Below are 24,237 nucleotides of genomic sequence, written 5' to 3' on the forward strand. Positions count from 1 at the left end.
ACTGACATCAGCGGAATTACTCACCCTCAAACTATCCACAACGCACACAAGCACTATCACCATCCACCTCATCTACAGACCACCAGGCCCCATACTATCCTTCAATGACGACATAGCCGTTCTACTCTCTAACAATATCAAACCTAACTCTCGACTACTTATCCTAGGAGACTTTAATCTAGGTCTCAATGATGAGAAAGATGACAAAGCTCACACTATCGCCAACACTATTTCAGAATTAGGACTCACCCACCATATCGCACAACCCACACATAACAAAGGCCGCATCCTTGACTGGATAGCTGACCTCAATTGCAACACTACCATCCTCTCCAACACTCCATGCGCCTGGACCGATCACCACCTTATTACCTTCACCATCAACAAAGGCTCTCAAACACCAGGGCCCTCCTCCAATGCCCCACCCACACTCACAAGAAACAACAAAAATATCACACTAGAGAAACTCCTCCCGCTACTCCGACCCATCATCGACTTCTCACCCACCATGACCAACCCTACTGAATTAGTAGATTTATACAACACAACTATCCTTAAGGCCATAAATACCATAGCACCACTCAAGCTTCGGAAAGCCAAACCACGAGCACACCTCAATTCCTGGTTCACCCCCAAACTAAAAACACTCCGCAAAGCCAAAAGACAAGCTGAATTAGCATGGAAACAGTCACCATCCACTATTAATAAGACATCCTACGCACTAGCATCGAACATCTATAAATCAGCCATCATCCAGTCTAAAAAAAACATGTACAATGAAAGAATCAGCAACGCCAAATCTAATACCAAAGAGCTCTTCAATATCCTGAGAGAACTCGAATCACCCTCCCCCATTCCAGACACTTGCAACAAAGACATCCACTGGTGCACGAACATCCAGGAAGCACTCCTAGGCAAAATTGCCACGCTACAAGCCAAAATCCTGACAAAGAAAGAAAGCCTCACCCTCTCCGATAACATCACCCCCTCTACATACACCCACACCACCCCCCAAAATGATGACAATAACCTCTTTGAGTTTTCCACCATAACCATTAAAGAGGTTGAAGAAATAATCTACTCTCTTAAACCGTCCAAATGCCAAGGCGACACTTGCCCAGCCCCTATCATTAAAGATGCTGCCAAACAACTTGCTCCCTTCATCACCTCCCTCATCAACGCATCCTTCACCTCCAACATAGTGCCCAACAACCTCAAGGACTCCTGGGTTCTTCCGTTACTTAAGAAGCCCACCCTTGACCCTAATGTCCCCACCAACTACAGACCCATAACGACTGTACCCTTCCTACTAAAAATCCTCGACAGAGCTGCCTATCTCCAGATACAGAACCACCTCGAGAAAAATAACTTACTAGGACTCAGAAATCAGGATTCCGCCCCAAACACGGCACTGAGACCGCCCTGATTGACCTTAAGACACAGATGGACAACATTAAAGACAATGGTAAACTAGCCCTCCTTCTCCTCCTTGACTTATCGGCCGCCTTCGACCTGGTCAACCACGACATCCTCTGCAAACATCTATCCTCAGCAGCCAAATTTTCAGATAACGCCAACGCATGGATCCATTCCTTCCTTAACAACAGATCCATGAGAGTCTTCGCACCCACAGCCTCTGCCATCCCATCCCCAGTCACTTGCGGTGTCCCCCAGGGCTCCTCCGTCTCCCCCACTCTATACAATGTATTCACGAAACCCCTCTTTGACATACTGGACCGCTTGGGTGTCATCTACACCAACTACGCAGATGACACCCAAATACTGATCCCTTTAACAGGCGACTACTCCACTGACCTCACTGCTCTCAACAACATTTATTCCATTATCCAAGAATGGATGGCCAAGCATGGCCTATGCCTTAATGACGACAAGACCGAGCTTCTTCTCCTAGGTTCCCAAACCAGACTTAATAAACTCGACAAACTCTATCAAGCATTCACTATAGACGGCAATAACATCACCGTCTCTAACAGCGTCAAAACCCTAGGAATCTACCTCGACTCCTCCCTCACACTGACAAGACAGATCAATTCCATCTCATCAGCCACTGCTTACACTTGTAAACTTATCAACGCCAGCAGACCTTACCTCTCACCATCCAACTGCATCACCTTAGCCAGAGCGCTAGTCCTTTCCAAAGTTGACTACTGCAATGCGCTATACTTGGGAACCAGTCAGAAAAACATCAACAAACTACAAGTCATACAAAACAACGCCTTGCGAGCAGCCCTGAACATACCCAAACAAGAACACATCTCGGACGCCAGACGCACCTGCCATTGGCTATCCATACCACAAAGAATTGAATACAAAACCATCTCACTCACACACAAATGCCTAGCTAACCAAGCACCCAGATACCTATCCGACAACCTCAAGCACCACACCCCAGCGCGCCCTACCAGATCAGCTCAAACACACTGCTTAAATATCCCAAGATTTAAGCTCCAAAAAGCAGGTGGCTCCAGCTTCCCCGTGCTTGCCTCCAAACTTTGGAACTCACTTCCACTCGAGCTGAGATCAGAACCGTCCTTTCACAGATTTAGACACAACACCAAAACTTGGCTTCTATCCAAAGAAACTGCCTAGCCCTACCGCACTAGCATGCACCAAGACTGTAAATTTGTAAATATGTAATCGATTTGTACATTTCTGCTGCATTTTTCTTGTTGTATTCATTATTCTTGTTGTATTCATCGCAAGCGCCCGGATGCCCTAGGGCCAGGCGGCGCTATACAAATAATAAACTAAACTAAACTAATGCATGATCCTTACACTCTCCTTAATCGGAAAAAATCCTGTCCCTTCGTGGTGCTACTGGCCCTAGAGAGCGATGTGGCACCGGCTCTATTTTATGTGTTATATATAGATTGTGATAACAGAAAGGAAAAAGTACCCTAGATTGGAGGTACCATCCAATAGTTTCCCTGTGTGTTGTATATATATACTTGAGTGAACTCAACCATGTTAGTCTTTTGATCATGCCAATGCTTGACCAAAGCGTGACCAGCCTTCAGGTTATCACTAGCTTGGGCCATCATCTGTGACATTCTCCTCCGGAGTCCTATCACGTAGTGAGACACTTTGAATGGCTTGGGGGTAGGAGCACTCTCCAACCCCTCCTTAATCAGGGCCAATTGACCTCTGACTGGATGGCCAAAAAGAAGTTCAAAGGGACTATACCCTACTCCCTCCTGAGGGACTTCTCTATAAGCAAAGAGAAGGCATGGCAGTAGAAGATCATACTTTCTCTTAAGGGGTTCTTCTAAAGCACCTATCATGCTCTTCATGGTCCTATTAAACCTTTCAACCAACCCATTTGTCTGAGGGTCTAGGCTGTCAGAAGTTGTAGGTAACTCTACAGTTTTTCCACATGGCTTTCATGTAGTGGGACATAAAATTTGACCCGATGTCAGAGATTACCTCCTTAGGAAACCCAACCCTGGTAAAAATACCAAGGAGGGCCTTAGCCACAGCTTGCGCCGTAACAGTCCTCATAGGAATTGCCTCAGGGTACCTAGTAGCATGGTCTACTACAACAAGGATAAACCTGTTGCCTGAGGCGGTTGAAGGATCACGGGGACCAACAATGTCGATTCCTACCCTCTCAAATGGGACTCCCACTACTGGGAGAGGCACTAAAGGTGCCACATTCTTGGAACCACTCTTACCAGAAGTTTGGCAGGTGTGGCAGCTCTTGCAGATCTTATCTACCTCGGCCCCCATCTTTGGCCAATAAAAGTAGAGTGAGAGCCTTTCCTTGGTCTTCTTGAAACTCAAGTGACCAGCCAAATGAATCTCATGGGCTAGTTGCAAGAATTGGAGTCTGTTCTCTTGAGGCACTACAAGTCTCTTGTAGTCTCCAGGTGCAGACTCAGTCGGTCTCACTGTAGAAGATGCCATCTTCCCAGTGCAACCTATACTTCCCAGGCTCTTGCCCATCAGCCTGAGAAGCTGCCTGGTGACGATGACCTTCCAGAGTTGGACATTCTCTTTGTCCCTTACTGAAGACTGCCCTGTTGGTTCCACCTTCTGCCAGTAAAGACTGCAGCTCAGGATGGTCAACAGGATCCAGATCGCCAATAAGTTCTTGGTTTTCTACTAGCTATATCTCTTCAGAGTCTAGTTCAACCACACAGGGTTGTACCTCCCTCTCATCCTTAGCTGGAGGTGGAGTTACAGGTGTAACTTTGGACAACCTAGGGGAAGTCCTAGTTGGAAACACTGGAGTGCTTACTGCTGGTTTCCTTCTAGAAGTATTGGGTTTCCCCTTTGCTTCTGGTTGCTCAGATGTAGCACTAAGTAGCTCTAGTGGAGTAGGAGTGATTTATTTTCTCATCTCCTTGGGAGAACCTCTCATGGTTTTCTCCCTTGTAGGTCTGGTTAGCTCATGTAACCTTTTACTAGGAGGTCGGGGGTTGTGTGACACTACTCCATGAGTTTTCAGGTCATTTCCCAACAGAACCCTTCCTGGTACCTCACATTGTACACTGACAGGTATCTTAACAGTCATATCATTGCACTGGATGAGAACTGGTAACTGGGGAAGCATCTGCATAGGCCCTCCAGCTAACTTGGTGAGGCGTTTGGGTGCCCTAGCAACATCCTCTGCCTTGAAAAAAGATTCATCCACCACATTTATGGTGGCCCCAGTGTCCCTAATGGCAGGAGTCTCCTGACCATTCACTTGGACACTGTCCTTATAATACTCTTTAGTATTATCTGGGATAGAATTATATATATCTAAATTATGTTGTTCCTGCATCCCCAGGGACACTAAAGAAACACTAGCGGAGACTCCTGTAGGATCATCAGCCAGTAGTAGAAAGTTTCCACTTGCCATTTGTACTTCTCCTCTGGAGTGAAGGCTAAGGAGACAGTGTGGACCCCTGAAGATTTACCCCTTACATCTGGGATCCCCTTTCACATGGTCAGTTGCCTTACAGACATAGCATGTTCCAAATGCCTTCAAGAATGGTGGCTTGTTCTGACCTCCTTCTGGTTTGGGACCAGAAGGTACACTAGCCTGATTTGGTTTCCTATGTGGCTTACCCTTATGGTGCTGTTTGGGGACCTTTTTGGAATTGGAATTATTGGAATTCTCTTTGGAGTCCTTTTTAGGCTGTTTCCCCTCATCCTTTTTCTGAGTTACCCCAGAATCCTTGTGAGTAGCCCTGTTGGCAACCCACAAGTCAGCAGCCTTAGCTAGCTTCTTGGAATATATTTCCTTTGAATCAGCCAAGTGCTGTCTGAGCTCAGGAGAGCAGGCATCATAAATTGACTCCAACATAAGAAGATTTTTCATTCCTTCATAAGTGTTCACTTTGTAACCCTTAATCCATCCCTCTAAGTTCTTCAAACGTTCACTCACCCAGGTAGCCCAAGGGGTACCATCATGCTTTTTGAGGGTCCTAAACCTCTTAAGGTACGGGGAAGGGGTCTTCCCAAATCTAGCTATTAAAGCTAGCTTCACACATTCATAGTTCATCCTATCCACCTCCCCCAACTCCATTACCACATCAGATGCAACAGGGGGGGAGCCTAGAGAACAACCAAGGAAGCAACTGATTCCCTATGATGTCCTGGAGCCCATGATTATACTCAAACATAGCCAACCAATCTAACACATTCAACTTAGGTTCATGCATACCCACAATCTCTTTAGGCATCCAGGGTCTTTTGGGACTGGAACTCCTAGAGGATCTGGGGAGAGAGGCATTTTCCACAGACAGTTTCTTCTTCTCTAGCTCATGTATGAGCTCCATTTCTCTGAGCCTTAGTTCTTGGTGCTTTTGTTCAGATTGGGCACCAATTCCTTTGAACTCTAATTCAAGCCTCATTTTTTCTAGTTCAATTAATGCAGGACTTAATGTGGGACCTGACAAAGGTCCACTAGACACAGTTTGAGGTGCTAGAGATTTTCTAACAATCTTTCTATCACTATAAATCAAAAGCACGTTCAAACACAATCAGAAAAGTATACACACCTCCCTTAGCAATTATTAGACAAGTCTAAGTCAAAACACCACTTTTTGTCAAAACAGATGTGAGCGCGTAACTTAGATGGCACTCCAATAATTAGGTTAAAGGGAGAGAAAAAGGCAGGTCATAAAAATAAAACAGTTACCAACACTTTTATAGGACCAAAACAAGTTAGTGAAGGCAGAGCCTACTGTAGAGCCAAAGTTCATAGGCCAGGCCCACTTTAAATGGAGCAAGGTGAAATGTGCCCAAGATCACACAGTTGAGAAATGCATTCAAGTCTTTGTAGAAATGTGCAAAAGAGGTTGGGTTGATTCAGAAGGTAAAGTTAGAAGGTCTGGGGGCCAACCCAGTTGGAAAGCCAAGGATTTAAGGGTCACCTTTAGCAATCTGTAGAAAGGGAGGCCAGGTGGAACACAGTACCTTTAAAGTTGATGAAGCTCCAGAGGTGGCAGTTGTTCCTGGCGGCGGGTGCAGTTCGTGGTTTTGACCAGGGGAAGAGAGGATCCCGTCGAGGAGGAAACTTGGAGTCGTTGCGCTGCCCAGGGAAGAAACCAGCCGCAGAGTTCGTCGGTTAAAAGGTGCGTTCCTGTTGTTCGCGGTCGCAGTGGTTAAGCTTGGCTATCCGGAAGCCGGGGTGCTTGGCACGGGCGATTCGACCAAGAGACGTCCTGGAAGCCGAAATGGCGAACTGGTTGATCCCACCAGCTCAAAGGAAGAAGACTCTTTCAGCAGATCTTCTCTTATCGTCGGGAAAGTGGTGAGGTCGTTGCAGCAGGGCTCCACCGGTGGTGTCATTGTAGATGGCTCAGCTTCTCCCCTCTTTGGATTTTTTGGGTCCTGTGGTGACTTCTGAAGTTCCAGTCCCAAAATCCCTGCTTTTATGCAGAAAAACCCCCATTCAAAAGCCTAGCTGCCGCTCATACATGCTAAGTGGTGAGCCGGGCGGCTCACCACTGGGCCAATCAGAACAGAGTGACTTGAGTTGCTAAGGCAAAGCAGTCCAGGGTGCCAATTCCCCCACCCACACATCCTGTGGAACCCAGACAGAGTGGCACCAGTTGGAGGGCTTCTGTGGAGAAGCCCGCCAAAAAGTGGAACAAAGGGCCCGACCTTGGTTGGAGTTAGAGACGGACAAACGCCATTTTAGAAAAGAGTTCTGGCGAAAAGACCCAACCGGTGATTTTATATTAAATAAATAAACCAGCGGTATCTTTAACATTGCACCAAAAGGTGGTGCCTTTAAAATCAATGGGAAAATCCCATAGGAAATATTCCGGTGGAATATTTTGCGTGGTAACCACTGCCACCAGCCAGAAACTCGACAAGGGGGGACTGGACAGTGCCCCCTTGAAAACAGACCCAGGGGCAATCTAATTAACCCCTTCCAGTACTTCCACAATATGATGGTTTGTACTGGTTCTGTTCACAATTTTGGACTAGTAAAGCCAATGGTGACTTTACATGCCCTGGGAGACAGTAGTCAGTCCCAGGGAATGGAGTCTATGTTTGAGGGTCACTATGACACCCCTGGCTTTACTGCACTGAGGGTGCTGTGTAACACATACACTAAAACAGATGATACCCTATGGAGTAAAAGACCCTATTGCCCATAAGCACACAATAAGTCAAAGGAACACCTCATATCATGCCTAATAGTGGGAGAAAACAGGTCTCACTCTTAGCAGGAGAAAAAAACAAACCCCAAAAATCCAGCAAAGCTGCTGGGGGACTCACTAGGTTTGGGAAATTAGCCTTATAAGGGAATTCTCCTAACACCTTTCACCTGGCAGGCATCAAGAACACTATCGCAGACTCTCTCAGCAGGGAGCTGCGGTCCTGCCATGAGTGGGAGCTTCAGCAAGCGCAAGTGTCGTGCCTCTTCAACGAGTGGGGTCTTCCTCAGATCGATCTCTTTGTGACGGCTGCCAACTCAAGTGTCAGAGGTTTTCGAGCAAATATCCTCAGCCAAGGCATCTGGGGGATGCCTTCTTGTTCCCCTGGGAGGGGCTCTTCCTGTACAACTTTCCATTGAATCTACTACTGCTACTTGTGATCATCACACTCAAACATTGCCACTTCAGGATGATCCTGATCGCGCAGGTGTGGCCCAGGCAGATCTGGTACTCAGACTTTCTCCATCTGTCACTTCCCGGCCTCCTCTCCAAAGAAGAAGGATCCATCCTTCACCCTGACCTGGCGTCACTGAGCCTCACAGCCTGGCTCCTGCAGCCCTAGAATTTGGGCACTACTCACTGCTGTTAGAATGCAAGAAGATCCTGACCAATGCCAGGGCTCCTTCTATGTTGTCTTGCTACAGGCACAAGTGGAAGCGCTTCACAATGGGGTGCTGGGCATGGAAGACTGCGCCGTTGCGTGTAACTACTCCTCCGCTCATGCCATGCATGCTCTTGCCTGCCAAAGCTGGCCTTGCCCATGCATCCATCAAGATCCGCCATATACCGGTACACACGGGCTCCCAGTAAGCTCTCCCTGTGGTCGCACAGGCTCGTTAAGGAGTTCCTCAATGGTCTTTTCAGGACTTTACAGCTGGTGAAGGCTCCTTACCCCGGCTAGGGAACTGAACCTCGTCCTGGCTAAGCTCATGGCTCCTCAGTTTGAACCAATGCATTGTGCCCCTTTGAAGTTTCTATCATGGAAGACTGCTTTCCTTTGGTGATCACCTCTACCAGGCAGGTCGGGGAAATTCAGGCCCTCTTCTGTAAGCAGCCGTATTTTTCCTTCCATGCCACTAAAGTGGTTCTGCAAACCTATCCTATTTTCATGGCGAAAGTTCCATCAGACTTTCAGCTCAACGAGCCTTTGGTTCTACCAGTTTTCTTCACCAACCCTTCTTTGCCTGCGGAAAGTGCTTTGCATTCGCTGAGTGTTGCTCATGCACTGAAGTTCTATGTGGCACGCACAAAAGACTTTCAGACGTTATCTCAGCTTTTCGTCAATTGTGGATTTGTGGACCCGGAAAGGCCATGTCTAAGGCTTCCATCTCCAGGTGGCTCTTGGCCGGATTTTGCATTGCTATCGTCTGACCAACAGACCACTTCCAGGCCGGCCGAGAGCCCACTCCACCAGAGCCATTGCAGCAACAACAGCATTTCTCTCTGGTGTTACCCTGCTTGACATCTGCAGGGCTGCTACGTGGGGGTCTGCCCACACCTTCACGAAATTCTACAGTGTTTCGACAGGGATTCCAGGGAGGAGTCCCGGATCGGTGCTAAGCAACTTGTTTGTTTGAGGTGAGTCTGTTCCAGGGGTAAGTGTATTGCTTCTGTGAGCCTTGCCATCTCCCGTGGCTGTGTATATGTACTGCTGTATAATCATATTCATGAGCATGTGAATCCATGCAAGACCCCATGATGGAGAAGGAACAAGTTACTTACCTGTAACTCTTGTTCTCCCGCATGGGTCTTGCATGGATTCAAATGATAACTCTCCCTCCTTCCCCTTTCTGGCTCTTCTTGGTTCATACTGCCACTTTACGTGCGCTGGCAAATGTGAAGATGGCCACGAGGGGTGGAGTTTAGGAGGAGTGTCATTGGCCGGGGGTGGGGGGGCAGTATGACCCAAAGGACACTGATAGACTATAGAGGAGACAAGCAGTTTAAGTTTAAAGCTCAACTGCTTTCTTTTTACAGAGGATTCCCAGCTTGATGACTGGGAATATTCATGGGCATGTGAATACATGCTGGAGAGCAAGAGTTACAGGTAAGTAACTTGTTCATTATCGTCCCCAACCACTGGGGATACCCCAGAGAAACTGCACTGTATGCCACCATGTCTGCAGGTCCTGCACAGCCACTGCAGCTCTTGCTCCAATGGTTTTACACCCCTCCTCCCACAGTCTTGACTTATCAAAAGGGAGTGGGAGCGGCTACCACTGCACAAACCCTCCGAGGTCATCACAGGCCTCTCCTCAATACGCCGGCTCTATCAAGCTCCTGTTCCTCCCTCTCTCATCTCAGGCTATTTCTGTAGTCCGCCAGTAGCCTCTCTCTCCCCGCCAGCACACATCCACTCCATAGCAACGCGGGTGGCGGGTTCAGACAACACAGGGCGCGCAGAGACCTCACAGGGGCACAGGTTCACTGGTGGCCCATTCATCGGTTCAGCACAGGCAGCGGTGTCGCCGGCTCAGCCGGTGCTGAGCTCTGGCCTGTGCATAGTTTGCAAGGGTTTTCCCTCCGGAGCGGCTCCCGGCTCCCTGGCAGCCTCCACCGCCCTCAAATTCAGTAGGGAGGTGCCCTGCATTATCCCCTGGCCTCTGCCATAAACAAAACTCTACCATGGTTGCAAAATTAACTGATTAATCGTGAATAGGGGCGAAAGTTCACAGAGCTTCCCTGGGAGGCCGCCATCTTTCCTGCGCACCCTAGTGGTCTCCTGCTCGGGTAAGTTTTGAAAATAAAAATATATGGTGTGTGTGTGTGAGATATATTGTATTTTTTTAAAATGTGTGTGCGTGAGTCTGTTTGCGTGAATTAAGTGCAGTGGTGGGTTCTGAGCGAATGATGGAAAGAAGTTGTTTGAGTGTGTGGCTGCTTGTGTGAATGTGTATTATGAGGGCCTGATTCTGAGCTCTGTGTAAAATAAGAAAAATGCAATTCCGTGATGGAAAGGCACTCTTCTTATTTTACATGTAGCTTGCAATCAGGCCCTAAATCTATGCGTCTTGTCAGTGTTGTGGTTGCTGTCGTTTGTAGAAGCTGTATGGGTGCATGCCTTCTTGTGTCACTTCTGTGAATGTGTTTATGAATGTGTGGGTCTATGTGAGTAAGTGTTCTGTTGTTTGCCGAGTGAATGATTGAAAGAATCTGTATGAATGCGTGACTGCTTGTGTGAATATGTAAATGAGGGGCTGATTCTGAGCTCCGTGTAAAATAAGAAAAAAAGTCATTTAATGATGGAAAGACACTTTTCCTATTTTACATGGCACTTGCAATCAGGCCTTGAATGTGTGTGAGTAAGTGTCCCCCTTTTCCAGCCAGAGAAAACTATTACTTTACTAAAGAGGGGGCTTTAGACCCCAGTGCACACAGTCAGCAAGAACATGTTTTCTTAGAATGGCATGTTATTATTTACTTGTAAGACAAATACCAAATGGTTGAATGAAGGTATGATATGACCAAATATGTTTTATTTGTTTTTGGCTCTTTATGTAGCTGCGTTCATCTGGCTTTGGCACTTGGATCCTTCCTCTCTGCTATCTTCTTCTCTACCTGTGGTGTCCCCCAGGGGTCTAACCTCTCTCTCTGACTGTTCAACCAATACCTAGCACTCCTTGCCCACTGCATTGCCGCTCTCTGCCCCAACTTTCAGTGCTATGCGGATGACACTCAGCTCATTTTCAGGCTACCTTCGGCCACCTCTTCTCCGTCCCTCATCTCTAACTGTCTGCTATCCAGTGTGTGCCGGCAATGACCTCTGCCTTAATGCCAGTAAGACTGAGATTCTCCTCATCGGCACACCCACTCCCTCCTTTTCCGTAGTTCTCTGGCTGGCCTTTCTTGGCCCTCTTCCTGCTCCCACCTGCAAGTCTAAAAACCTCGGGGTCATCTTCGACTCCACACTCTCTTTCTCGCCTCACATCTCTGACGTCTCTAAGAAGTCACACTACCAGCTGCACCTCCTCAGAGGTATTCTTCCTTTCCTCTCCTTCCCTAAGAAGCTCACTGTCTCTAGAGCTCTGGTTCTCTCTAGGCTGGACTATTGCAACAGCCTCTTTCTAAATCTGCCTGCTTCTACTCTACGCCCTCTGCAACTCATTCAGAACAGGACTGCAAGACTTGTCCTTGGCCTCAAGCCCAGGGTCCGTATCTCTCCAGGACTGAAATCTCTGCACTGGCTCCCAGTGGCTTCGAGGATTAAGTTCAAAACCCTCTGCATCGTCCACAAGGCCCTCTGGGTCCTGGGGCCTCATTACCTTCAACTCTCTCTTCCTAAATATCTTCCCTCTCAAGCTCTTTGCTCATCCACCTCCAACTCCCTCAGGGTCAGTCCCTTCTCCAAGCAACGAGTTGGTGGTTGATCTCTCTTTTCAGCTGGGGCCTACCTCTGGAACAGCCTCCCTGCCTCCCTGAAACTTAAGGAGAACCATCTTTGGTTCCAGAAGCACCTGAAAACCTTCCTCTTTGCTTCTGCTTTCTCTCCCCCTCTCCCCTGCTGAAGTCCTGGCTGATACTGAGACTGCACTGGTTACCTAGCCACCCATCTGATCTCGGGCCCAATCCCTGCCAGTTGCACCCCTGCACTGCCTCCCTGGCAACCCCTGCACCTGGGGACTGTTTTTCTGTATCCCTACAGTCCCCCACCAGCACTTATGCCTGCAATCGCCACCAGCTGGTCGTTCTTTTATTTATCTTGTTTTTATTATCCCATGTACTGCACTTTCCCCTCTCCCTCGCCCCCTGCACTTTTCCTTTTCCCCCCCTTCCCTTGCGTGATCTGAATGACACCTGGCCTAGTAAGATAGTTGTCTGTCTTCCCTCTGTTCCCCCTCCCTTGCCTCGTCGCGCCTTGAAACACTTGTGTATAGACGCGTTAAAAATGCCATATCGTATCTTATCATATCATATATCAAAAGCTTGTACACATCATGCATGTTTAAAAAAATACACAATGAATATGTAAAGTGCAATGTGAAAAAAGGTGCAAAGAGTGCATCCCCCAGATTGGGGGAGAAATGAGAAGAGAAATGTTCTAAAGTGCATACATAATCATGACCTCCTGATTAATAAGGGTAAAAGGAGACTCCAAATAGATTCACAATCTAAAACAGATGGTGGATAAAATCCAATAAACCAATAATTTATATAATTAAGGATGTCTGATGATGCAGAAATCATGATAAGAACAGTTATGAGAAGTGCTATCACCTTTTCTTTCTATGCTGCTGTACATTTGGTATATAAACTTATAAAATATCATTCTGTGAACAAAAACAAACACAATCAGAATTAATCACTAACCCTTTCCACACGATTCCTAGCGTACTAAGCATATGGTGATGTTGTCTTTTCAAATATTAAGCCTATTCTTTAGTCCCTAATCGAAAGCTAGTTGTTTAAATTAACTCCTGTTTGATGTTTTTATGTTCCACAACTTCTGAATTCCCTTTTTTTTATTCCTGCAGCCGTCTTGCTATCATAGACATTTCAGGTGTTGTAGCTTTTTTGGATTTGGAGGCTCGAATTACAGACAGCATGGGGCAACAAGTGATTGGAGAGCAGCTTAAATTCGAGCGCAAGGATGTATGGGATATGAAATGGGCCAATGACAATCCAGATCTTTTTGCCATGATGGAAAAAACAAGAATGTATGTGTTTAGGAATTTGGACCCAGAGGTAAGAGACTAATCCAAGGCCTTTCTTTATAATATGTACACATTGGTTTCAAGTTTATCTTGCTTAGCAGTATGCAAATTACTTAGAATGTTCACACTATGCTAAATTAACATGGATGTGTTAATATGGGAGAAAAGAGAGATTGATTTGTATATGATGATTGCATTCCCTTTTATTTATTTGTTAAGTTCAGTCTTAGCTAGAAAATCTAGAATCCCTTAGCAACCTACTGACAGAAATTGGGAAACTATCCCCCACACACTCTGCTTTTTTTGCCCCTTTTGAAAAAGAATTCAGCATAATAATCCACTACAAAGCATCTCTGAAAGGTTTTGGCTTTTCAAAAATATGAGACCTACATTCACACGGTCTCCAAGCTGCGCAACAATTTTGTAACCCTTCCGCTGAAGCCGATCAGTTTGTTAAACTGCATTAAATGTACTGCATTCTTCATATACATAATATAGAATTTGCAATTGCCAGTGAGGAGCCTCTTATTCACACACATTGGATGCCCCACTTCTGGATATAACAGGCCGTACTCCTTTTCTGTTATGTTGTGTTGGGTATTTGCCCCACAAACCTAACTCCTTACTTACTTTTTTATACAAAACCTTTTACCACCAGTGTGGAATGCTGCATGTCACTGGTTTCAAAGTGTGTACCCATTTCATGAGTCCATTCTTGTCTTGCAACCCACACAGAGCCTCTGCCACATGACTGAGCAATCTACATCTCTGCAATTGTGAGCCTTCTGTGTGGGAATCATGTCACTTTGGGGGTATGATATGATATGATAGTTTATTTATATAGCGCCTATACACTATGTTTCAAAGCGCTTCAGGGCAAGGGAGGGAACAAGGGAAAATACAATGACATTCTTACAGGCCATGAACAGTAAGGATGTGAAATTAACTATCGTACTCGGCCTGACGACATTTCAGATAGTGCAAGGGCTAAGACATAAATAAATAAGGAAGGGAGGGGGAGAGTGGTATGGAAATGGAAACAGACAGGCGACTACCGTACTATGCCCAATGACATTTCTGGTAGAGCCGGAGAAAAACAAAAGGTGAGGGAGAGGGGTGCAGAAAGGGACGGGGAGGAACAAAACAAGCCACTATCGTACTAGGCCTGACGACATTTTACATAGTGCTGGAGGACATAAACAAGTGAAAGGTAGGAGACTAGTACCAGACACTATGGTGTATTTCATCCGCAACCGCCATGACGAATGCATGGGTAATGTGGCAAATCAGATAATATCAGCCCTTTTCCTAAGGGGGAGCGATGTAGTGTTGGGCAGGACAGGACAATCCCTTTCACAACCACCATGAATGCCCCATAGGTCCATGTATTGTTATAAAATAAACCCATATATATGTTTAGAGAAAACAGAGATGAGGAGGCTCCTGAGTTCAGTTTCTAAACGCAGATCCGGGATTCAACCTCTGTTGCTCTGCGTGGTCTTGCTTCCAAGGCCAGTGAGTTGCCCCTGTGCCATCATCCTAATTGCAAATTATTCTGTGAAGGGGGTAGTTAGTCACTGATTCCAAATTACTACCCCCTTCATGACAAACCGGCTTCACCTTTGGTGAATAGTTTCCCTGATCACGAATTTGCTTACTTTCACTCCTTTTCAATACTCTTTTACGCTTCACTTCCATTGTCAGAAACGGCAAAGGGGGAGACTGGTGTAACAATAATTCACAGCCCCACACACACCCCTCACCACAAGAAACACCCGTGGCCACTTGAATAACCCCAGATGCTACTAAGAACACTTGTTCCTTTTCCTCTAAGCCATAATGGGAAGACATACTCGGCAGTGGTACAGCCCTATTAACACCATGCCCACCAGGGCCACCGCTTCCACAGGCTCAGGCCTCACTTAGTAGATCAACACTCTGGAGATCGGAATTATACATATCAGGCTTATCCATAGATTCCAACAGCGAGTCAGAAAGTAAAGTCAAAGTACTGGAATTTAATAAAGTGTCAATTGAAAGGAACGTGGAGCAGGAGTTAAAAAAATGGTTATTGCATTTCGACCTTCAGCCAACTTCACCTTCTTAGGGCATGTCTTTCTAGTAAGTTTCCTTTTAGTGGGAGCTACTTCCTTAATAGAAGTGTCTGAGGATTCGGGTGAGGTCTCCTAAATAAAGGGTGAAACCCTTCTCCCGACACCGCTGACACCTCAAAATCGCTCTCAATTTACGCAGAAATTTGCATGAGCCTTTCTTTTTCTTTTTAGGGATATAATTTTTTCTTTTTGTTCCTTTTCCAACCACGGACCCATTTTCCCAACCACGACTAGCATTACCAGTTGGAAGTGAGGTTGTTGCACATGCAACATTCCCCACAGAATTCCCTAAATTGCCACAAGAGTCCCTTAATAAATCTGCGTCTATATTAAGCAACAATTCCTTAAATACACTGGCCTCCTGAGTCAAAATTGCATTCCTAGTCCATGGACTCAACGGGCCTATACAATCAACCAACCCCTCTGGTACAACTGAGTTGCCCTGATTTACAGACCATGAGCGGAGGTTGACCTCAGATATAATAATGGCCCTCATTGTAAGTTTGTCGGTATCCCGCCAGTAATTCCGGCGGGATACCGGCTAATGGACCTACTGTTACGGACGCCTGCTATTTCTCTGAATTACCGGCATATTACAGGTATCGGCAACAGTAGGTAAATCCTCATTCCATGGAGTCCATAGGACTTCATGGGGGGATTGCTTTTTTTTTGCTGGTGGGATGCGCGAGTTACCTCCAGCTCTTTGCTGGAGGTTAATCAGGTCACCCCCCCCCCGTTTTTCAAACTTGTACGGTCCAGAAAAATGCTGGTAAATGGAATTACCAGCACTTTAATTCTGGACCAGCAGAGTTACAAGGCACAACTTTTTCCAGACTTGGTACACATGAGTCAACCAAAACTTAATTTGCTGAAAAATCAACACCAGAGTCCATCAAAGTAGAATCAAGACTATTGCGGTTCTTGTCTGCATGCATAAATAAACCCCTCTATAAAAGATAATTTGTCTGCCATGGTTGATAATTACTTTTGGTCTTTAAAGTCATCGGGTATAATCTCATGCAGTTTATCTATTACGGACAAGGTAAAATTTAAAGCATATATAGCCGACCCAGACACACTTAAATCATCGGCAGGGGGCAAACAAAGGAAGCCGTTGAGGTAAGGGCAACAAGAGTGCGCTGTGGTGTCAACTAACCTTGTGGACTCGTAAAAGGAGGGGGATCGGGAAAGTCTCGTAGATGGAATATCCCTGTGAGCAATTGATTGAACACTTGAGAACCCCACTTGCACTTCCCTCACATCTTTGCTCGAAGACAAAAGCACTTTAGAGGTCGATACTGGGCCAAACGACTCAAACTTTGAGGCACTCCAGAATAGATTTGTCTCCCTCAAAATCAGCAGGAGCACTCTCAGTATTAGGTGATTTAGAGCATAGTGCCGCAGTGCCTAATTCCAACTGAACATTTAACAGAGCATCAACTGCAGGAACTGGCGACGTAGACATCGAAACGGCTTGCAAAGTTTTCGCCCCCAAATAGGCGTCGGCAAATTAGCCACTTCCTGCAACCCTTTACTTCATAAAGCATACTTTTAAACCAAGTTAAGTACTCGCTCTTAATTTTGGAGGAAAAAAAATGTGTCCCTCTCCCACTGTGAACTACTGCAGACTACCACTCCGCACAATGCTCCGCACCAATGGCAGGTTAATGAGGCAGTGTTGTGTTGCACCTAAAATGGTCCTACGGGGCATAGCAACACGACAAACAGCTCCACTACAAATCACACTGAAAGTGATAAAATAGATGCATATAGCAATTTGCCTAAAACTCTAATATCCCTGAACAAATAAAACATAGATGTGTTGTGAATTTGAAACTTAATATTCCCTTTTTCTTTTACAGTTTTGCCATACTCCTCACTAAAATAATTCACAAGAACACCAACAAGCAGTAGTGGCCCAGTAGTTATGGTTAAGTTGCTAAACCCATAGGAAGACCACTTTTTGGGCGGTTTATAACTTCACTCCCACTGGACGAATCCTCACCAAACTTTGCTAAAAAAGTATATGTATATATGACCGGCTCTGAATTTATTTGTAAAGTTTGGTGAGGTTTCGTCAAGGGGGGGTGGGGGGGAGTTGTAGGGGGGTCCCAAAAATGTTATTTTCTTTCCCCAAGACACAATGGGAAAAAAACTTTGCTCACGCCTACAAACCAAACCCAACACCCGTAATCTTTGTGGACATAGGGCTAATCGAAAGTCATTGCAAAGAAACAGTAGGACCAAGTCCCAGTCTGCTTTCAATTGTGGCTGGTCTCCCTGAATTGAGTAGGTTATCCACTCCAAAGCGACAAAGTTCCATATCTTGGCCAGCCGCTCATGCTCTGTAGGGACAGCCTTGTTTTTCCATTTCTGTGCCACCAGTAGCAAGGCTGCTATGCTAAGAATCATATATACTTTCCTCTGGGCCATAGACAACACATTTTCAAGGGAATCTCTCATCCCCAGCATGAGCTCCCCAAGGTCCATGTGACCCAAAGATCCTAGAGATTGCAGCCTTAACAGAATCACCAGGGCTGTAAACTCCAGTATTTCCACCAGATGTGCTTCCACATCCAAATCTCATCGCACCCTCTCAAGCACCTGCATGGCTCGGTAGAATTTGTGTAACTTTTCTTTAATCCACATTTTCCTAAACTGCATTGCCCTGGTAAGTTTGGGTATGTTCCCACATAGATGAACCCAGTGATCCCTTTCTATTGCATGTCCCAGTGTGGATTTTTCCATGTACGAGCAATCTAGTGCTATCGGGGAGTCAGAGAATATTGGGTAGCGAGCTGCTATTGTGTGTGTGCGCCTGGAGTTAATTGTCACATATGTTTCTAAAGGGCTGTGCGTACCGAAATGTCTCCACGTCCCCAAGCTCGATATATTATGTGCATTGTAGATGGGTCCTAATATCTTGGTCCTCCACCATGTCCCCTTACTTGCGGCACGGCGAGACAAAGGAGGCAGGAAGGTTGTCAGACCCACCAGACGAACCAGGGAATCCCACTTCTCACCCACTACCACTGTGATGTGGCAGGATTGTTATACAATGCTATGCTATGCTATGGTAAGCTTCATTATGCTTTAATACATTTAGGCCTCAGATGTATCCCTCTGCCTCCCTCTGCACTCAGCTCCTCTGACATGCCCAAACCCTGATTGGTGCAGATTAGACACCCTATAGCAGTGCAAAGGGACATGTCAGACCTTCTCTTCTGTTTGCTCTCTACAATTATAGCATGAGCACCATATATGGCAGATAACAATAGTGTTTCTGCGAATGCGGATTATCCGTGTTCCAACACAATGTACCTGCACGGCTTCGTCACAAGGTCACAATTAAGATACTGACAGTTATTGCCAAATGCCTGCGATATCATGCCATGTAACACCCCCCTTTTTGAAACTGCTATAATATATTAGTGATTACTTAGGATATGCTATTTAACCTGTGCTCTAAGGAAAGCCCCCCCAGAGCTCTGTGTGCTGACTGCCTGGTCACTTGTCCTGCTGTATTTTCCTACTTATCAGCTGTCCACTCTGTATGCTGTGTATTTGCTATCTAATACAATAAACTTGGTTTACCATCAGTCTGTGTCGAATCTCCTTATTTGATGCAAGCTGAGGTTGATGCTGAGGCGGCCCGTGGGAATGGGCCCAATCCTGGCTACCACAACTGAAATCCAACTTAAATACATATTCCTTGGTCTGTCCATCCTGGGGCACCAAACAACTTCATCTAGGGGCTTCCCCACCACCGCTCTATCCATCCTCCACCATATTTTGCTCTGATTTCCCATAAACCACTCACGGACCACCCTAACTTGGGCTGCTAGGTAGTAGAGGCAGATGTCGGGTACCCATAAACCTGTGAGTGGGCACCATCAGCATCTTCATGGAGACAGTCAGCTTTTTTTTTATTCCAGATAAATTTACTCATCTGTTTTTGCAGAGCCTTGAAGAATTTCTGCGGGACCGGTGTAGGGAGAGCATGAAAGTTATATAGGATTTAGGGAGGATCACCATCTTCAGGGTGTTAACCTTCTCAAGCCACGATATCGACAGGGGCCCCAGTCTAACAGCAATTGCCTCACCTTCTCTAACAGAGGAGGGTATTTGGCCTGGTATAGGGCTCCCAGGGGCTTGGTAATATGTACCCGCAAATGCTGAACACTTCTGTCCTCCCAGATGTATGGGCACACCTCCCTGAACCCCCTAATCTGCCCTTCTGGCAGCGCAGATTAAGCAGCTCAGACTTGTGGCCATTGATCTGCTGGCCTGCAACAGAGCCAAACTCATTGAGCTCCCTAGCAATTGCCGGCAGGATTGTGTCCGGCTGTGTGACTTGCGATCACATTGTATTCCTCCCCTCCACAGCTAATTTCCTTGATGTCAGGTGCTGCTATTAAACGTGCCAGTAGCGGCTCCAAGTGGATCACATAAAGAAGTGGCGATAACGGGTACCCCTGCTTTGTACCTCGGGAGACCCATATTCCTTGGGAGAGTTGACCATTGATTGCCAGGCAGAGGGTAGGCGACTGATAGTTGGCTCCAACCATCCGTAAGAAATTTGCCTCAAAGCCCATGGCCTCCAGGGTACATAAAAGGAAGGACCATTCAATGCGGCCGAAGGCCTTTTCTGCGTATGATGCCTGTATCAGCACCGGTGTGTTGGTTATGTTGGCTTTCTCTATTAGGTGACAGACTCTTCACGTATTTGTCAAGCGTTTGTGTCGGATACATCCTAACTGATCCAGGTCGATCAATTAAGGGAGTAGCTTTTCCAGATGAGGCGCCAGTATCTTGGTGTATATTTTTCACGTCTATATTAATCAGAGCAATGAGACGATATGACCCACATTGAATACTGTCCTTAATAGGTTTAGGGAGCAACACCACTGTTGCCTCCTCCATTGACGGGACAATGCACCCAAATTTCCCGAAGGAATTAAAGAGAGGAATGAATATCAGGATTACATTTCCTTGAACACTTTATAGAAAATCCCTGGAAAGCCATCTGACCCTGGGGCCTTGCTACCTGGCAGTGATAGGATCGTGGCCCTCACTTCTGCAAGGGAAATATCCACCTCCAACTCCTCCATTTCCCCCGGAGTAATGTTCTGCAGGGGACATCCAGCCAGATACTCACCCTGAACCTTTTCAGTGGGCGAATCTGATGAGTGTAAGGCAGAGTAGGATTCTGTGATGGAATCCATAGTGTCTCCGGCAGAAGAGCTTGCCCCTTTCTGCCCCGTTTTAATTTGTAAGACAGTCATGGATGCTTCTTTCTTCCTCACCTGTATCGCCAAACAACGGTCCACCTTATTCGCCTTTTGTTGCAGGCATAAGAGGGATTGCTCGGCCCTCTTGGTTTGGAATACCTCTAATTGGCCCTTAATCTACCTATATTCTTTTCTAATCGCATTTCCCGAGTCCATCTCCATTTTGGCCATCACCTGCTTGAGTTGACTTTCAAGCTCTGACTGTAGGTGATTTAGCTGCTTGTCTCTCTACGCTTTTTTAGCAATTAATTCCCCCCTCATGGTAGCCTTAAATGCATTTCACACAATATGGTCCTTTGTTCTCTGTGTTCTATTAATCTGAAAGAATTCCCTAATCTTGCCCCGCAGGTACTCGCAGATCACCCGATCTTTGAGGGAGGTGTTCTGGGAACCTCCATATCCATATCCCCCGGCCTACCCCTATCCTGGTGAACTGTAAGAATAATGAGTGCATGATCCGATAGTGCTAAAACCTCAAGATCCACATCCCCCTCTTCTCCCAGCAAGGTACCAGTCATATCTAATCGATCCTTGAGAAGGACCTATGGACAGGTGAGTAAAATGTATTTTTGATGCTTAGAATCACATGCTGTGCAAATAGTCCGACCTTTAGTGGTAATCGCAGAGTATTGCATCTTTCTTTTGAAGATCGAAAAGAGATGGCGACATGGGTGGCACTGTAACACTATCGGTGATGTGTAGTGTACCCAAAATCCTTTACGTGTTGAGGTCACACAGGTTTCTCCGCCTATCTAGTCGGTCGCACACGCAGAGCTCGTATAAAGTTTATATTGCTTGTCTACTTTAAGCGGTTTGCGCTTCTTCATTGACTGCCTCGACGGCTACCTGACGGCTGATCCTGCCTGGCTGATGGTCCTTCTACTGACAACTTAGCGAGTGATTTCCTTGAGACTTTGGCCCTCCGGCCCGGCCGCACAGTAAGGCGAGTGGGGTCCTGTTATTACTGACTTTATTCTCAGAAAGCTTTTTCTTTTCCCCTCCTTTTTTCTTTAGTCTGGCTGATGTTTCACTCCGTTATGGAGAGATGTTAGGGAGAATTCTCTGTTTAGGCTGACTTTCCTAACCTAGTGAGTCCCCCAGCAGCTTTGCTGGATTTTTGGGGTTTATTTTTTTCTCCTGCCAAGAGTGAGACTCTTTTACCCTCACTCTTGGACATGATTTGAGTGTGTTTCTTTGGATCTAGGAGTGTTTAATGGGCTATGGGGTCTTTTACTCCATAGGGTTTCATGTGTTTGTGTGATGCGTGTTACACAGCACCCTCCGTGCAGTAACACAGGGGTGTCATAGTGACCCCCAGTATAGACTCCATACCCTGGGACTGACTACTGTCTCCCAGGACATGTAAAGTCACCATTGACTTTACTAGTCTTAAATTCTGAACAGAACCAGTACAAACTATCATATTGTGGATGTACTGGCTGGGGCAATTCGATTGCCCCAGGGTCTGTTAGTCGAGGGGGCACGTCTCCGTCCCCCCCTGAACGAGTTTTGGCTGTTGGCAGTGGATACTACTTTTTATATTCAACCGCAAATATTTTCCTATGGGATTTCCCATTGTTTTAGGCTACTATCTTTATTTAATTATTTACGGTAGCCTCGAACATACCGCCGGTTTATTTAATTAATATTAATTCTCTGGTTGGTATTTTTTGCCAAAACTTGATTCTAAAATGGCGTTTGTGTTCTCTTCTGTGACTCCAACCCAAGTCGAGCCCTTTGTTCCACTTTTTGGCGGGCTTCTCCACAGAAGCCCTCCAAAGAGGTGCCACTCTGTCTGGGGTACTTAGGAGGGGTGGAGGGGAATTTAGGCACCCTGGACTGAGTTGCCTAGGCAACTCAAGTCGCACTCTGTCCTGATTGGCCCAAGTGGTGAGCCGGCCTGCTCACCACTTAGCATGTTTGAGTGACAGCTAGGCTGAGTGAATGGGGGTTTGCTGCATAAAAGCAGGGCTTTGGGGACTGGAACTTCAGAAGTCGCCACAGGACCTAAGAATCCGACGAGGGAGAAGCTGAGCCGACCTGCCACGACACCACGACCGGTGGAGCCCTGCTGGACCGTCTCACCACTTTTTCCCAACGACAGGGGAGATCTCCTGCCGGAGAGTCTTCTTCCTTTGACTGGTGGGGATAACCAGTTTCACTGTCTTTTCGCTTTCCCGACGTATCTCGTGGCCGCCTTGCCCGTGCTAAGCACCCCGGCAACCGGGATACCACATTTTACCACGACCGCGAGACAAAGGTACCACCTTTAACCGGAAAACTCTGCGGCTGGTTTCTGCCCTGGTAGTGCAACGACCTTCATCTTTCTCCAAGTCGAGATCTTCTCTTCCCCTGGACGACGACACAACTTGCAACCACTACCAGGAACAACTGCCACCACTGGAGGATCCTTCCCACTTAAGGTACTGTGTTCCGCCTGGCTTCCCTTGCAACCGACTGTATGGGGTAGATTTAGCCCCTGGCTTTCGAACCTGGGTTAGCCTGGGACACCCTGGCTAAACTTTTCTAACCCTTTCTAAACTCTTTCCTGAACCCTCTGCAAGACTTTCTAAGCCTAGTGTAACTGTGTGATCTTGGGCGTATTTGTGCTCTGCTCTCTCTAAGAGTGGGCCCAGCCTTTGGACTTTGGCTCACCAGTGACATTTTGCTCTGTGCCCTGCTAACAGTGTTCTGGAATCATAGAGTGGTGTACCTCTTCATATTCTGTCTTTTTCCCTCCCTTTTTCACAAACTTATTAGAGTGCAATCTAGTTAAGCGCTCACCTCTGTATGAAAATAAGTGGTGTCTTACTGTGATTTTCTAATAGGGAAAAGGGGGTGTATATATCATAGTAGTAGCTGTGTTTAGAATATTTTTACAATACGAGTGCTGGAGTGTTTCAACTGTGTGTTTTTAAATAATTATATACTTCGATACCAAAGCTCTGGTCAGTGTTTGCTTGTATTATTGTATCGGAGTACCTATTGAGTATACTTTGCATACTGCCTAACTCTTCTTGAGGGAAGTCTGACTGCTCAGCCACATCTACCAGGTAAATCTGGGTGGTACAGACTGCTACCAAGTGGGTTTACTGCTAACACCTGTAGTCTTAAATCTTTTGCAGTGGTCCCTTAGGGAACTGCACAGGTTTCTGCCTAACAAGGGACCGTCCTTTAAATTCTGCTAGTCTTGCAAAGGGAAATTTACCTGGAAAGAGACCCATTGCCAGTGCAATCTGTGCCTCCCTTGTGACCACAAGAGTGGCGTTGCAAGGCCTGTAAGCTTTTTCAGAACAAGACCTTAAAAGACAGGCACATTCGGAGGCCGTAGACTTAACAGTGGAACCTACGCGTTCCCACGTGTCCTTCCCAGGCCCCGACAAGCATGCCGTCGGCAGTGCGATGGGGAAATCTCACCCTGTCGACAAGGGCACACACGCTACACCTCCCAAGAACACTACCCCTATGCCTTCTTCAGTGGATCTGCTGAAAAAGCCTTCAA

At 46.4% G+C, this 24,237-nt stretch overlaps 1 protein-coding gene across 2 annotated transcripts in view; it reads left to right on the top strand.

Moving 5' to 3' along the window:
* WDR35 (WD repeat domain 35) overlaps positions 1-24,237 on the top strand; it is a 1,418,193-nt gene that overhangs the window by 782,026 nt on the left and 611,930 nt on the right. For both annotated transcript variants that reach the window (XM_069605912.1, XM_069605913.1), the window contains one exon: positions 13,151-13,361. In XM_069605912.1, coding sequence (XP_069462013.1) covers positions 13,151-13,361 — 211 coding nt within the window. The remainder of the gene's footprint in view (positions 1-13,150; positions 13,362-24,237) is intronic.

The sequence above is a fragment of the Ambystoma mexicanum genome, chromosome 4p (genome assembly GCF_040938575.1).
Source record: "Ambystoma mexicanum isolate Mex_15411 chromosome 4p, UKY_AmexF1_1, whole genome shotgun sequence".
NCBI classification, from domain to species: domain Eukaryota; kingdom Metazoa; phylum Chordata; class Amphibia; order Caudata; family Ambystomatidae; genus Ambystoma; species Ambystoma mexicanum.